We start from the raw sequence: 14,521 nt of genomic DNA, 5'->3' as shown, positions 1-14,521 counted from the left end.
GAACTTTTTTCCACAATTTGATAGATTGCTTACATCCTCACACTTGCCATCCACAGTAATTTCACAAGCTGTACTTACAGCTGCTCTACATCTGGCAATAATTGCGCATTAGGCAAACATGTATGTTGTGCTAAACATCTGGGCCACAACTTCCTCATGTGTGATAATTAATTAATTTCATAGAAAGCAAAACATATCAGACAAAACTATAGAATGTCATGACCTTAACCTTAACTTGATACAGATGAATGTTCAAAATATGCTGAATTACAGTTATCGTAATTGACTGTTCAGTAACTACATGGGACGTTTTGAAGATTCAATTTACTTTTCAGTATCAGTAACATACCACTCGACATTTTACATGCAAGTCAGAACACATGCTATCACGCCAATGGGCAAAGCACTGGCTATATTAATTGCCGGTGAACTTTTTGTCCAGATATCGCGACCCTACATAAACAGGGCGTATTCGGTCATACCAACTACCAATGTAATTAATTTGGTCATTAGTACAAAAAGTTGATCTCTTGTCAAAGAACAGATACTCGTGCATAGTCTGAGAGTGCAGTGACTGGTAAAATATTCCTAAAGCTTACAAGTTAGATAAAGGGTCCTTGATCGGGTCATCTCAGGTCAATTAGGTACTGGTGCTTAAGAATAATAGGGTCCACACCCAGTGCATGTACTCTTCTGAGAAATAATCTAGTCTACATTTCTTTGTAAACTAGTGTACAGACACAAAAAATATTCACTACAACTTACAAGCAGCAAGAGGCATGCTTTTTACTATTCCCTCTTAAAGTAGGAAAACAACCCAAAAACATGTTTATCAGTCCTGCAAATGTGATAAATCCTGATATTAAACTACTACATACATCACAACAGCATTTTTTAATGTATTAAGGTGTTTTCGTACATCACCATATCACTATCTGCAGTCTAATTTGGTCAGTTTTAAAATATATGATATTCTCTAAACCTGAGAGAGTTAATATATCGGTAGATTTGCAATTAGTCCAAGAAATCTATGCGTTTCATAACTATAGATATTTAATTATCTGAATTAAATATTCAATTTTCTTATCATAAAAGTATCCATAGATTAAAGTTATGAAAATTATTTATATCATTAACCTATGCTAGAAACTTCTATAAAGATTTTTAAAATAAAAAGCATGCACATTTGTACAGTATGTCTAAAACTGAATATATATATATATATATATATATATATATATATATATATATATATATATATATATATATATAATTCATTTTTTAATCTATCAATTCAATTAGCAGTTTCAAATAGAAATATCCACTACACAATAATTGTATACAATTTACCGAGACTCAACATCTTTCATCTGTATGCCTGTGAAATCTGTCAAGTATGCGAATGCATTAGCTGATCAATTAGATTTTAAATTGGATACAACTTGCCCTTTGCTAATAAGATTGATCACACATCACTTTGGATTGTAAAACAGAATGGTGCAGGCAGGGCTGCCAGGAGGAATCTACAATTCAACCTTCAAATATGAAATTTTACCATAGAATTAAACCTATGAATAAATTGACTTGTAAACCATATTTCGCTAAGCATTTCATATTGTGATATTGCACAAAATTATTAAGAATCTTTTGTCAAAAAATTTCCATAATATTATACGATACATATTGTGAATGGATTGTAGTAGCATGGCCACGCCAATCAAGATGACTAATTTCACAAATATATGTAGGTTATCTGTCATATTGCCTGAGCATACAGCATAATCTCAAATCACAGGATGTCTCCACATGGCACACACACACTCTTGATTGAGTGGCGATGGTTGCCATATGCATCATAAATGTCATCCCAACGTCACCTTGTAATATTTCTAATGGTTTGATCGCTGTTCTGTACACGCTGTTATCTGACTTTGATTGGAATGGTCAGAGGTGATTTATTCACAGACTGCATACTTCTATCACTATAACAAACACTGCAGGTCAAATCTCAATTTATTACTGTCAATTTTGCAATTATGATATTGTAAATGGGATTTTTGAGCTTCAGGAACAATGGTTGATATAAATTTTTTGGCTCAAAACATTTAAAGAGGACTTTGAGTAACATGTTTTATGACCTAGAAATTAAAACACACATTCAGAATCACAAATTAAACAAAGTGAAATTCAGGAAGGTGATTTTGTTGAGTACATCTACCTTAGTCTTACAGTAAATACAATTTTTTAGATATTGTGGAATTACTTTTAGGAAACATGAATCATAAATTAATCAAACATCAAACATGGGAAATCACATGAGTCGACCAGACAATTCAGTTTTCAAGGTTGAGAGTGGACAAAATCAACAATACAATCAGTGATGACAGTATTACTTCCACAAGTGTGTTGTGTGTGCTTAAACACTGGCTTGATGTGATGTAAATCCTTGGATTTCAACACTGTACCAAAAGATTCACTGTAATACATTGCCAATTCAATGTGTTCAGAAAAACGACCTTGAGAAATGACAAAATGCAGCTATATATATACAGACATCACAATTCCGAAAACTATAGGAAACGGGTAATTATTACTCAACTACGCTTAATTTAAAATAGATACGATATTCTGATATTGATATGCATTATTGTACAATCATTGGACTATTTGACTATAATATCACTCCCAGCTTTCAATGCTCTCGCATACAGAATATTTTTGCTCTATTTATCTTGATTTTTTAGGATAATTCAGTGGAGTATAAATGTCACTAGGGAATCCCTTGCTGGCAATGAAGACGAATAGAAACCAACATCTGTTGCCAAGATGACCTGTTGTCATGGTTACATGTCACATAAAAGGTCTGTCCCTATTGTGTTTCAATTCAAAGAAATCCCCCACAACACCTTACAAACAGGCACTGAGGAAATTGCTTTGGCTATTGTGTTCCACCATTTTCCCATTAAATTCTGGTTTAATATGGAAGACAGACACAATGGATTTTGAGTGTCGGCACAGCGAGGAAGTGAAAGAAAAAAGCATCAGTAGCATATTATACCTCAGTGACTGCTATTTTACAATATCCGCCCCTTATTTTTCATACCTTTGTGTATAAGGAATACTGCATATAACTACAGAAGAAACCGTGGACATGACTGATATAGAAAATCATTTTTAACTTCTCTATAGATGTAAATTCTGCATTTCTTTGTGAATGGCTCCCAGGAAATTACAAGGAGAATACCATAACAGAGAAATATGCTCCAGTAATGATTTTGATATTTATGCTTACAGTTTAATCACAGTTCATACATAAAAAATTCAATAATTTTGTTAAGGCCTGAACCACCAGTAAATATTACCGGCTTCCCCAATCATGTTACCAAGGCTTCCCCTGAGAATATCAATACAATTGTATTAGATAACAGCATTGGTAGAGAGGTTCCCATATCATTTACCTATTTTCCAAAACCTTTAATAGCAAAAACACTGAAATTGATCCAAACAGAAATCGGAAGGAATTCACTCTGTCTTTACATATCTGCCTGGAGGCTTCAAGAAATTATGAACACTCTGCGCTAAGCTTCAGTTCAATACTACTGAATCAGGAAAACAAGAACATTTTTGTTCACCTTGAAATTGAAATGTCTTATTCAAAAAATCATTTATCAAACATTCTTATTTCTAATAGTAATTAGTGGCATTAACCCTTTGAGTGCTGTAATTTTTCCCGCCAAAATTTTAGTGCAACATTTTACTTATTTTTATGAATTTTTCTGTAATTTTTTGATAATTTTTACCAAACGGACATCACATTTCATTGGCTACACTTTTTAATTAAAATTTTAGTGAAAATCAGAAAAAAATGTTGGTATATTTTATAAAAGCGACAAAAATTGACTTTGGTGCTCAAAGGGTTAAGATCCCTATGAAAGTACTCCAATTTGTAGACAATCTTGAGCAAATGCCAATATCAAAGTGAGGTATTGATCTGTTTTGGATATATTAAACCATTTACAAGAGTGTGTACCAGTACAGTAACAAAACTTCAGAGGCACTGGAGTTTGCCAGACTGTTTGACATATGGCAAGTTTAAGGCCAAGTTATATTTGGAAGACAGTCAGCTGGTTGAGGCATTGTTTACTTCTTTCATGGCAGACAATGGGCGTATATTTAACTAACTGCTAACAGCACTGAGTGATGTAATCTTTGGAATTAAATCATTATCTATCAGATCTGTGAAGTATGCAACTGTTAAACCGCTGACCTCTGTACAATGTCCAGGCAGACATCATCCATGAACTGCTGCCTGTACTGAACAAATGGTAGAACACTACTAGAACTTTCAAACGTGTCCTATTTTTGAGTCCATGAATCAATTCAAATGAAGTGAAGTCAGAGTTTTAAACTATCATGACCACCTGACTTGCTGTATTCCGCATTTTGGGGTCACTTTTAACTGTGTCAAGTCATTTCATGATATTCTCTATCAATCTGTACTACGAAATTATGATAAATTATAAATCACATCGCTTTGTTGAGAATTCACTGTCAACAAAAAACTAGGCCAAACTTTGTACTCCCAAGCACTCCAACTATGCACGAAACTAGGCATATATAAACAAAGAGTTCACACGACATTCGTGGAGGCAAAGTCAAATTATTCAGCGGTGAACTGCCAATCCATCGCAAGCAGGTAGCGATGTGTGTAAAACAGCCAGATGGTAAATGGTTCGATACCCACTCCTAATGACGATCGATTGACCGTACACAGCAATATCTCATATTTTCAGGATAATAGTTCACATAGCGCTACTGAAACCCGACGTTTTTTTAACCGTGACCGGTTGTTTATTCTAATGAAAATGCCCTTGTCCACATATATAGTTTAGCGTTAATGATATACCGAACGATCTACCGTTTTGTTGTTCTACGATATTTAAGGGATTTCGAAATCGCCGGGATCATGGCACCGAAACCGGTGATGGTGACTTCTGGGTTTCACTGCGGCCGTCATTGAGTATTGGCGCGATTTTGCCCTCTTGAAGAAGCCATAAATAAAATACTGACATTTTACTGTACAAATTGTAAGGTTTGTGGGAGGCACGTACAAGATACACAACGTGTGCGTCTATCAAAGCGGGGCGGGGTGCAGAATATTGCTGTCGTGTGCCGCGAACGGACAGACAATAAAATTTCAGAATACATATGACATATGGTCTATGATATCGCTAGCATTCGTATCGTTACTGGGCTTACGAAATCGCTTCTATCTTACCTGTCCTGGTAACGTTGCTCACAAACCGCTTCATGTCGTTTCTTGCTAACGAACTGCAGCTAAAACCAACCGATTGCTTCACTTGCGGTCATCGATAACAGTACCGTTGTTGTACGGTAACCAGCACGGCGGTCAATGAAGCAGACAGCCAGAGTAATTTGCAGGTAGATGCCGGTCTGCTGACTGCTACCGTACACTGGTGAAAAAGAAGTCGATAGAGGGCGATATACAAAGTTTGCCCACATGCGCCCTGACACGCGCCAGCCTTTTGTCCACATCATGAGTGATTTTGAAGCTGGTTTTTTGTTTGTTTGTTGTTGTTGTTGTTTTGCGTGTGACTTCAGGAGGAAACCGATGACAATGTTTATAAAATAGTGACACAACAGAATGTCATGAGAAGTTTTACTGTTGTTTCATTAGTTTCTCAAAATAAGCCCATAATACACCTTGCACAGTGTTTCCTGTGATTACTTTTATTTGTTTGTGTTCCCGACCCTTTATCCATTGTCACGTTTGTTAAATATGAATTTTATCTATAAAATCATTTTATTTCATCAGGATCCAGATTGCAATGCTACTCTTCTGTAAATTTCAAAATATTTTGTTGTAGAGCAGTAAGGAAACTCAAACCTGATGAAATTGAAAATTGTTTTATTGATAAAATTTATAAATCATAATCATGATAGTTTCTTAGACCATGTGACTTGGGCTACAGGCTGCATATCATATTGCATTGTTGGTATTTCCTCGTACCCTATTCAGCAACTTGAAAGTTTGGAAACTTGATTGGGTTGTATCACGTGGCGTTGATTGCAGGAAGCGCCCTCTGGCGACATTAACACCTTTAATCAGGGGTCAACATATTCCAACTCACAAAGCCATGCTTCAAGTTTGATAAGAATTCTTTGGAACACTGACTTTTGAGCTCAAGGAACAATGAATAAGATTGCTGTTAAACTAGCCTTTCAACATGCCATCTGGGATCACATCTTGTAAATTCTTGAACAATGAGAAGAGAAACAAACAAGCTCATTTTTATTACTTTTATTCACAGTCTATATGCCTGGTAGCCTATGAGGTTTAAAAGCACAGGTTCATTTCTCTTCAAGTGTATGGTTAGGATGTGAAAAATTGTGGGAACAGAGTGTTTTGAATAAGTATAAACCAAGGACCAAAATCGTGTAAATACAATATTGATGGGCAGGCAACTGAAAAAAGGCTTGTTGAAGTATTAAACTGAAAAGTGAGACCTTAAAACTTGAAAAATTCCTTCAGCATAAAGTATTTTGAAAACAAAGACACGAAATGTATGATCAACCTATGACAAAACACTGTCTGCAGAGCTTCAATCAGCTGGATGGATGTACACACAATCACAGACCAGGAGAAGAAGAGTTACTCAATGTTAAATTCATTTAATTTCTTTGCATAAAACATTGCACAACTTGGACTGTATACACATATAAATAAATTGAGAACTCTACACTAAAAGTATGTCCTTACAAGACACTGTCAAAATCTTGTCCTTTATCAGTTCAAATTGATGCATTTAAATATGAACAATCTTCACATACTTTTACGTTCGCTTTCATGATTACAATCACTCTGTAATATGCCTACGTAATAATTTTAAGACCTTTTGACAATTTATAACGTTCTCCTCAGTAAACTGAACTCATGATCATAAGTACATGGCTAATGAACATGCAAATAATTCTGATTGGCTGGGTTAAACTCTCACATCTGTACCAACTTGTCAGTCACATCACTGTCACAGCAGTGAAAAGTCTAAATGCTTACACATGAATCTAAAACATGAACCAGCAGCCACGTATAAGTGAAAATGTCACATTGCATTTGAATAAAGCTTGATATCTTTCTTATTAAACATGCACCAAGTGGTTGCAATTTTTTTTAACTTGTAATAATATGGTAGCCAATACATTTACATAAAAGACTGTTGACACCAGAGTGATATCCTATATCTTGTATTACGCATACACCAGCTGATGCCCATGTCTTGGGTACAGGTAAACAAGGATGACTTTCATCACAGGGTCATTTCACCTTTGCAATGTTGTCAGTTGATCTTGGAGAGTTTCCATCTCACCAACACTGGATGACACAAAACAAAAAAGGACATCTTGAAAACTGAAGAGAGAATGCATTATACAGGGACCATGTATCTTCCAACTGAGTGGTAATTCGTTGAATTTGAAGAAGTTGTTCTCTATCTATTACCATGGAGGTTCATTTATTGCTGACATTGACAGAGCTAGGGTGAGAAAAATCAGTTTTAGATTAAAAGCCCATGGTCTAGCAGTAAAGACAGATCGCCAGCCCAGTCTCACTTTCTAGTCTGGGCTTCATTACGATCAAAATATTTGACAACATTTTGATATCCAACATCTCTCACCATTGAACAAATCCCTGCAATTCATAGCACCGGAACCCTGCCAAAAGATGGTATAAACATATACATATGTTTTTACTCACCTTCTCTCAATAGCTTCTGCCCTGAAAAGAAAGGGAAAAATCATCATTGAGTTCAAATCGTGGTCAAGAATATTCACAAAACCTATTCAGCAAAGCCGTCTTATTCATACTGACACAACTTGTTTGATGGCACAGCTGTTTATCAATTAAAATTATTATGTTTTAAATACTCCACAGCTCGCTTGATCCTGGATTCTACAATGACACCTGTAAGCTATAGCTCTTGGCATTCTCTTCATGATTTTACTCTCAAAGTATGATTAGTTTGAGTTAATGTTTCTAATGAAGGATATACATATACAAGTATTAGTAACCACAGACTTGAAGTGGATACAATTGTGAACAAGATGTCAACAATGAACGAGTGCCCCACTCACATGTGACTGCCTCCAATGCAAAAAATGTGGAATTATGCAAATAAGCACTGAAATCCTCACATTAAACGATATGTCAGTATCCATGGAAACACATGGCGCTGAATACCCTTTACTTTGTTTTCTGTTTCCTTAGTATCATAAGTCATTGTTGATGACACAGTCCCCACTTGTTAGTGGGTACTTTGATTACAGGTCCTCAGAGAGGATAGAGTCCTCTTCATTAGGTCTGTGATAAAAATACTTTTGAATAAATTTGCTTGATACATGTCTGAGTTATGGTTCAGGACATGAAAACTCGTAATAAAATGGCCACACAGCGGCCATATTGGATTGTATAACAAAACAAATTACCATGCATATGTATGACATTGGTAAATCTCCTTGTACCAACTTTGAATAAATTCGCTTGATACATGTCTGAGTTATGGTTCCGGATATGAAAGAAACGTAACAAAATGGCCACATAGCAGCCATATTGGATCGTATCACAAAACAAATCAATGTGCATGTGTATGACATAGGTCAATGTCCTTGTACCAACTTTGAAATATTGAGATATGCCTGAGTTATGGCTCTGTACATGAAAAAATCATAACAAAATGGCCGCCTGGCGGCCATATTGGATTGTATCACAAAACAAATTGACGTGCATATGTATGACATAGGTCAATGTCCTTGTACCAAGTTTGAATAAAATCGGTTGAGATATGCCTGAGTTATGGCTCTGTACATGAAAAAAATTGTAACAAAATGGCTGCACGGCAGCCATATTGGATCGTATCACAAAACAAATTGACGTGCATATCTATGACATTGGTCAATGTCCTTGTACCAACTTTGAATAAAATCGGTTGGAACATGCCTGAGTTATGGCTCTGTACATGAAAAAATCGTAATAAAATGGCCGCCTGGCGGCCATATTGGATCGTATCACAAAACAAATTGACGTGCATCTGTATGACATATGAAGTAATCCTTGTACCAAGCTTGAATGAAATCGCTCCAGGCATCTCTGAGATATCTGCGTGAACGGACGCACGCACGCACGCACGCACGCACGCACGGACATGACCAAACCTATAAGTCCCCCGGACGGTGTCCGTGGGGACTAATAACTACTGTCTGCCTGATGGGGCAGTATGACAATGAAAGTTTCTTTTGATTGATGGGTAGAGTTCAAGGAATGTGTGGGCAAATTGGAAGGAGCTTTGACGTCAACAAAGTCCAACAAGATGCGCATCGTGGTCCTTTAAGGGAACTTTTATACTGCTTAAATTGAGGGAGTCTATAGCTCATATAAAAACAAAGGTTGTAATTCTTTGTCTTACATATCTTTTCCTATAAGGGACTTGCCATAGCTATCACTGTCACAAACCATGATTGCTAAAAATGTGTACTACGTAAATCATGTGAATTGCTCTATGGTTATAAGATATCACAGATTTTTTGGCAACTATCCAACTGCCTGTTCTGTTTTGCCACACTTTTATATCATTAATATAAAACATTATTATACACCTGCATCTGTAACCTATGGAGTTTCGTCGTACAGTAAGTTTTGGTATCAGTAGACACAGAGTCCAACAACTTTGACGTGGAGTACAATAATTTAAGGTGTTATTGGATGCTATAGTCACAGTCAGTCCAAAACCTATGAATTTGAAGTGAAATTATGCTGCTGACCTACAATTTTTACCATGTGCACTGCGCATTGTGGGTTGAAATTTCATTCTGCGCACTTAGCAGACGCACTTAACGTGTTCCCAGTCTGCTAGCCATCGCTCAGTACAGTGCGCGACGGGCGTCGAAAAATGCTTTAATTTCAACTTTTTTCTGCTAGAGTTGGACTAAAAAGATGAACAATAATAAGGTTATTCCCAAAATACTGGGATTTAAGTCCTCGTACATCGTACCCTTCGGTATTGTCCTTGACGCTACGCGTCTCGGACAATACCTCCGCTGCACGATGTACTCGGACATACATGTAAATCCCAGTATTTTGGGAATAACCTTATATTACATTCTATCTGATGAACACTATTATTTGTTATTGACATCATGCAAACTGCAGTCAATGAATTTTATTAACACTTATCAATATTACCAGTAGAGTCTGATGAACAATATATAGAGTAACAGTATTGTATTATATTGTTAATCAATTTCATGTTAATATCATGCAACATAAAATGTTATAAGTATATTAGGGCTTTCAATTACATAACTTTGTCAAAAATGCTACTTATAAAGAAAACTTACAGTACAACCATGCAATATAAATAGAATTTCATTACAAGCTCAAAATTAAGTGTTTTGTATAGTTTATCATAGATACTCTTCCTTTATGTTCTCTGTGCATTTCTGTGGCTGGTACCAACTTTAGTTTCATTTTATGACTGAGGCCGACAAGCTATATATTTTGCCATGCCTTGAATTACTTACTGAAACTGAAGATGCGAAACCAATATACCCATCTTCTTGATGTTCTGAAAAAGTAGACGGTGAACAGAAATTACAATGATGTTGCAGTTGCAACACGGATGCTGCAATTCTTGTCTTTACGGAACACTTCGTCCATTCTAGTTGTGTATGAGCAGTGAACGCATTTTTTTCTGTGGCACTGTGTATTGACCAAAACAGCTCGTCATGGGAAGATATGGATGAGCCAGCTATTATTCCTTCCTTACATGTATTCAACAGAAACATTGTACAAGTTAAACCACACTCCCTCATCACAGGACTGCAGTCAAATCTCTACTGTCTCATTATGTCTATAGACACGGCACTTACACACACGAGGGCAGACAACATCAGTTCAGGGAAGCCATATATGATGTAATTTCTGAAAAAGCCAAACCTGAAAGTCAGTTGTGCAATTTTCCCTGCATGTATTAAATGGCCTTGAAACAGCAGACAATGATTTCTGCAACAAGGGCCAAGGAGCGCTTGTATTATGCATGTATCGATATATATGTAAGGGAATGCAACTGCTTGTATGGCTTCTGGGGACTTGTGTATACAAACAAGGGTGAATAATAATTTAATAATTTAGGGAACAATGATGCTATAAAGTATGCATACACCGTGTACCGGTACATAAAAGTATGCAAATTATCCATAATGGCAATGATGTAGTTGCTATACGTCAATGGAACAGAAGTTAATACACATGACCCTAAAAATAAAAACTTTAAAAAACTTTGAATAATTTATTGCAGGCAATCATTATATGGAGTATTACACTTACATGCTGCACAGAGTTTTGCTTCATTGTGCTATGATACACATCGGTGAAGTGGTATTGGAAACATATACACTAGGGCTCGAAATATTACCTGTCTGCCTGTCCCGGACAAGTGAAATTTGGCCTGGGACAAGTAGTTTTGAAAAGTACTTGTCCAAGTGGACAGGTAGGTTTTTCAGCCTGCAACCAGTATTTCAACCTATTGACTACAGCAAATATTCATAAGTTTAAATTTATATAACAGCGTTTCCGTTACAATTTCAAAACTTGCGTACGATTTTACGCAACTTGGTTCTTATTTGCGTAAAATGTATCAACAACTCGTACGGTGTCGGTGAGAATCGGTATCTGAAGTGAGTTGGGCAGTCTTTTCTGTCGAACTTGGGGGTTTCCTTTAATGCGCATGCTCTATTAACAAAAAACAATAACGTGGGGGGCTTCAAGGTATAGTAGCTGAACGCTTGCAATGCCGTGATGCATGTCTCGTATATGATCGTTGAGCAGCCTAATGACTTCATGTTCAAAGTTTCAAAGAAAATACTTTCTGACAGTGAAATTAGTGTTTTCAAAGGGCCAACAAAAAGCAGATACTGATCAAAGTCCAGCGGGAGCTCTCAAGATGCAACCCTACAGAGTGTAAATCGTCACCCGTAAACACTTTCCAAATAACATGCGACCTAATGACCATGATTAACTGTATTGTGTTACCAACTTGCAACGTAGACTCGATGGATTCTCGAATTTTTTGCATCTGTAGTGTCATTGTCTATACAGAACTGATTGACACGATGCTTTGTGATGATGAAATACAAGGTTTCATAAAGAGTTGCCGTCCGCTTAAGTCTAAAATGTTGCAATATCAATGTCACTTGCAAGCAGGTGCATATGTTCTATTTTTGTCGTGATTGAACCACGTTGAGGCAATGTAGTGTGAGCCAAGTACGTCCGTGTCATGGGGCGGCATTTCTCAAGGCGTATTAATTAGTTTACGCAGTCATGATTTTTTTTTGCATTTTTCAGACTATTTTACGTAAAATACGCAGGATTTTGCGTTAACGGAAACGCTGTTACAGTATATACCTTTTACAATTTTGAAAATCATTATTTGGATATTTACCTGAGAGAAAAAAGTAAAAGAAAATTCAATATCTAATCACTGTTTACAGGAGGCAGCTATATTGATTTATCTAAGGTCACGTCTCAAATCTCTTAGATTGGGAGATTCTCATAGCTATCTTGACACCGCTGTTACGTCAGTTTGCGTATGATACAGGCATGAGTTTATTGAATTGAATTGAAACTAGTATAGTTTCTTAGAATAAATTATGCCATTTTGGACAGGTACTTTTCTCACTGGGACAGGTGCTTTTTATTTTGACTTGTCCAGTGGACAGGTGGTTGAAAAAAAGTATTTCGAGCCCTGTACACATCCCCGTTTCAAGCACATATTTCCCCTTATTAACCTCTTATGAATCCCTACTCATGGATCAACCAGTGTCATAAAGACAATAGGGATATTACACTACCGATAACAAGCATACATTATTATTGAACACAAAAGATAGAGGATTGGGGAATAATCTGGACAAAAAGTGAAATGAAATTAAGGCGAAGGTTTTGAATCAAGTCAAAGATATTTTCCAAGTAGCACTGAAGTACTTACTGCTTCTGATGCTTCTATTGTGTTTTCTGAAGATGCGAAATTCTTGGTTGCTTGAGACAATAGCTAAGAGGAAAAGAGAAGATAGAGTCATAAATACATTGGTGCAATAATTATTTCCATTTGAAGATTGGGTGGTCAATAGAGAAAGACTTCCTTAGGGCCCCCTCCTCAACCTGCTCCCCTTTTTATATAAGATTTACTACATATGTTTTAATGCCAACACTAAGGCAAACCCTAACCCTAATTCTAAATCCCTTCACAGTTACTTTTGAAGTGCTTCCTCAGAGGAAGTCTCAAGATTACATTGATTTCAGGTATGAGGGGGTCAAAAGGAAGTCCTGCCGTCAATAGTGGTACAAAAAGATATTAAAGAAGATACAAATGGTAAAGAGAGGTGAACTTGTATGGGAGTCGTCTTGTCTAGGATTTTGGGTCGACCTTACTCGGGGTCGCGTTATCAAGTTACCAATTCGACATCAAAACAGGTCCAATGATCGGTGTCATTGGTTTTCGTATCATTCAAGGCAAGTAATTTACCAAGTCCACAAATCAAATAGAAAATGACAAAAAAAATAGGTTCATCTTGCTGCTCAGTGTGGGTTCAATGCGTCCGGATTAGGAAAGCCATGGAGCTATTATAAGAGTCCATTTCCAGCTCCATGGGTAAAGCACTCCCCGCTGTAAATTGATCTAGAGCGACATTGGCAAATCTGGTGTACTTCGGGAAAGCCTCCGGTGAACCTAGTAACATCCACCTAGCAGCAGTATCATTCACCTAGCTGCAGTACTCAGGTACTGTAGCTCTAGGTTTTGCTTGGGTATGTCAGTGATGTGGGCCGTTGCCGTTCGACCCACCCTGGCCACAGGTTATCGTAACGTTGCTTGGATAGTCGTTCGAGGCGGCCGGCCGCAGGTCGCCGTTTACTTGGAAAAAATAGACCTGCGGCCGCCCGCCTCGAACGACTATCCAAGCAACGTTACGATAACCTGTGACCCTGGCAAACCTCGAGCTACTATAGTAGCTACACTGTACAGCACTGCATGCTCTCTGCAGCTACTCCACCGCACACTGAGTCAAGCGCCCAGTTCGCACCAGTTGAATAAACATCATATTGACAGCATACCTCATTTGACTTTGATCCACGAATGATTTGCCTGACGAGTGAGCCAGAATCATTGATGTTTTCTTGGATTTTTGGCAGTAACCTTGGATCTAGTACTCTACTGGCAGCCATTTCTCATAGTTGTACCGTTTTACGACAGAGCATTGGCCAGTAAGAGTCAAATCGGATAGCTAAGTGTCAATTATCCAGATTCTGATCATGCAAATGTACAAAATACTTATGAACGGTATTTAAGAAAGAGTTCTTTCCGAATTTGTCCGCAAGAAAAAGTAGATAAAAATGTAAAGGCAAAGAATTTTACGACGTTACTTGGCAGTTCAAAGTTCGTCGACAGCAAAC

At 37.1% G+C, this 14,521-nt stretch overlaps 2 protein-coding genes across 14 annotated transcripts in view; both read right to left on the bottom strand.

Moving 5' to 3' along the window:
- LOC139120131 (actin-binding LIM protein 2-like) overlaps window positions 1-5,494 on the bottom strand; it is a 114,541-nt gene extending 109,047 nt beyond the window's left edge. For 8 of the 13 annotated variants that reach the window (XM_070684244.1, XM_070684257.1, XM_070684268.1 and 5 more), the window contains exon 1: window positions 5,279-5,456. In XM_070684244.1, coding sequence (XP_070540345.1) covers window positions 5,279-5,312 — 34 coding nt within the window. In that variant the 5' untranslated portion in view covers window positions 5,313-5,456. Of the gene's footprint in view, window positions 1-5,278 lie in introns of all 13 variants that reach the window. The other 5 variants (XM_070684240.1, XM_070684247.1, XM_070684250.1 and 2 more) reach the window with 3 other exon arrangements.
- A 1,183-nt stretch (window positions 5,495-6,677) lies between these two features.
- Window positions 6,678-14,521, bottom strand: LOC139120130 (BLOC-1-related complex subunit 7-like). Its single transcript, XM_070684232.1, has 5 exons — window positions 14,183-14,521; window positions 13,059-13,121; window positions 10,594-10,637; window positions 7,775-7,795; window positions 6,678-7,393 (listed from the first exon to the last, which is right to left on the bottom strand). Exons 1-5 carry the CDS (start codon window positions 14,291-14,293, stop codon window positions 7,342-7,344), a joined length of 291 nt encoding a protein of 96 aa, XP_070540333.1. The 5' UTR covers window positions 14,294-14,521; the 3' UTR covers window positions 6,678-7,341.

This window comes from Ptychodera flava, chromosome 20 (assembly GCF_041260155.1).
Source record: "Ptychodera flava strain L36383 chromosome 20, AS_Pfla_20210202, whole genome shotgun sequence".
Lineage (NCBI taxonomy): Eukaryota > Metazoa > Hemichordata > Enteropneusta > Ptychoderidae > Ptychodera > Ptychodera flava.
Note: the sequence above shows the minus strand (reverse complement) of the source record. Positions and strands in the feature narration are given on the sequence as shown.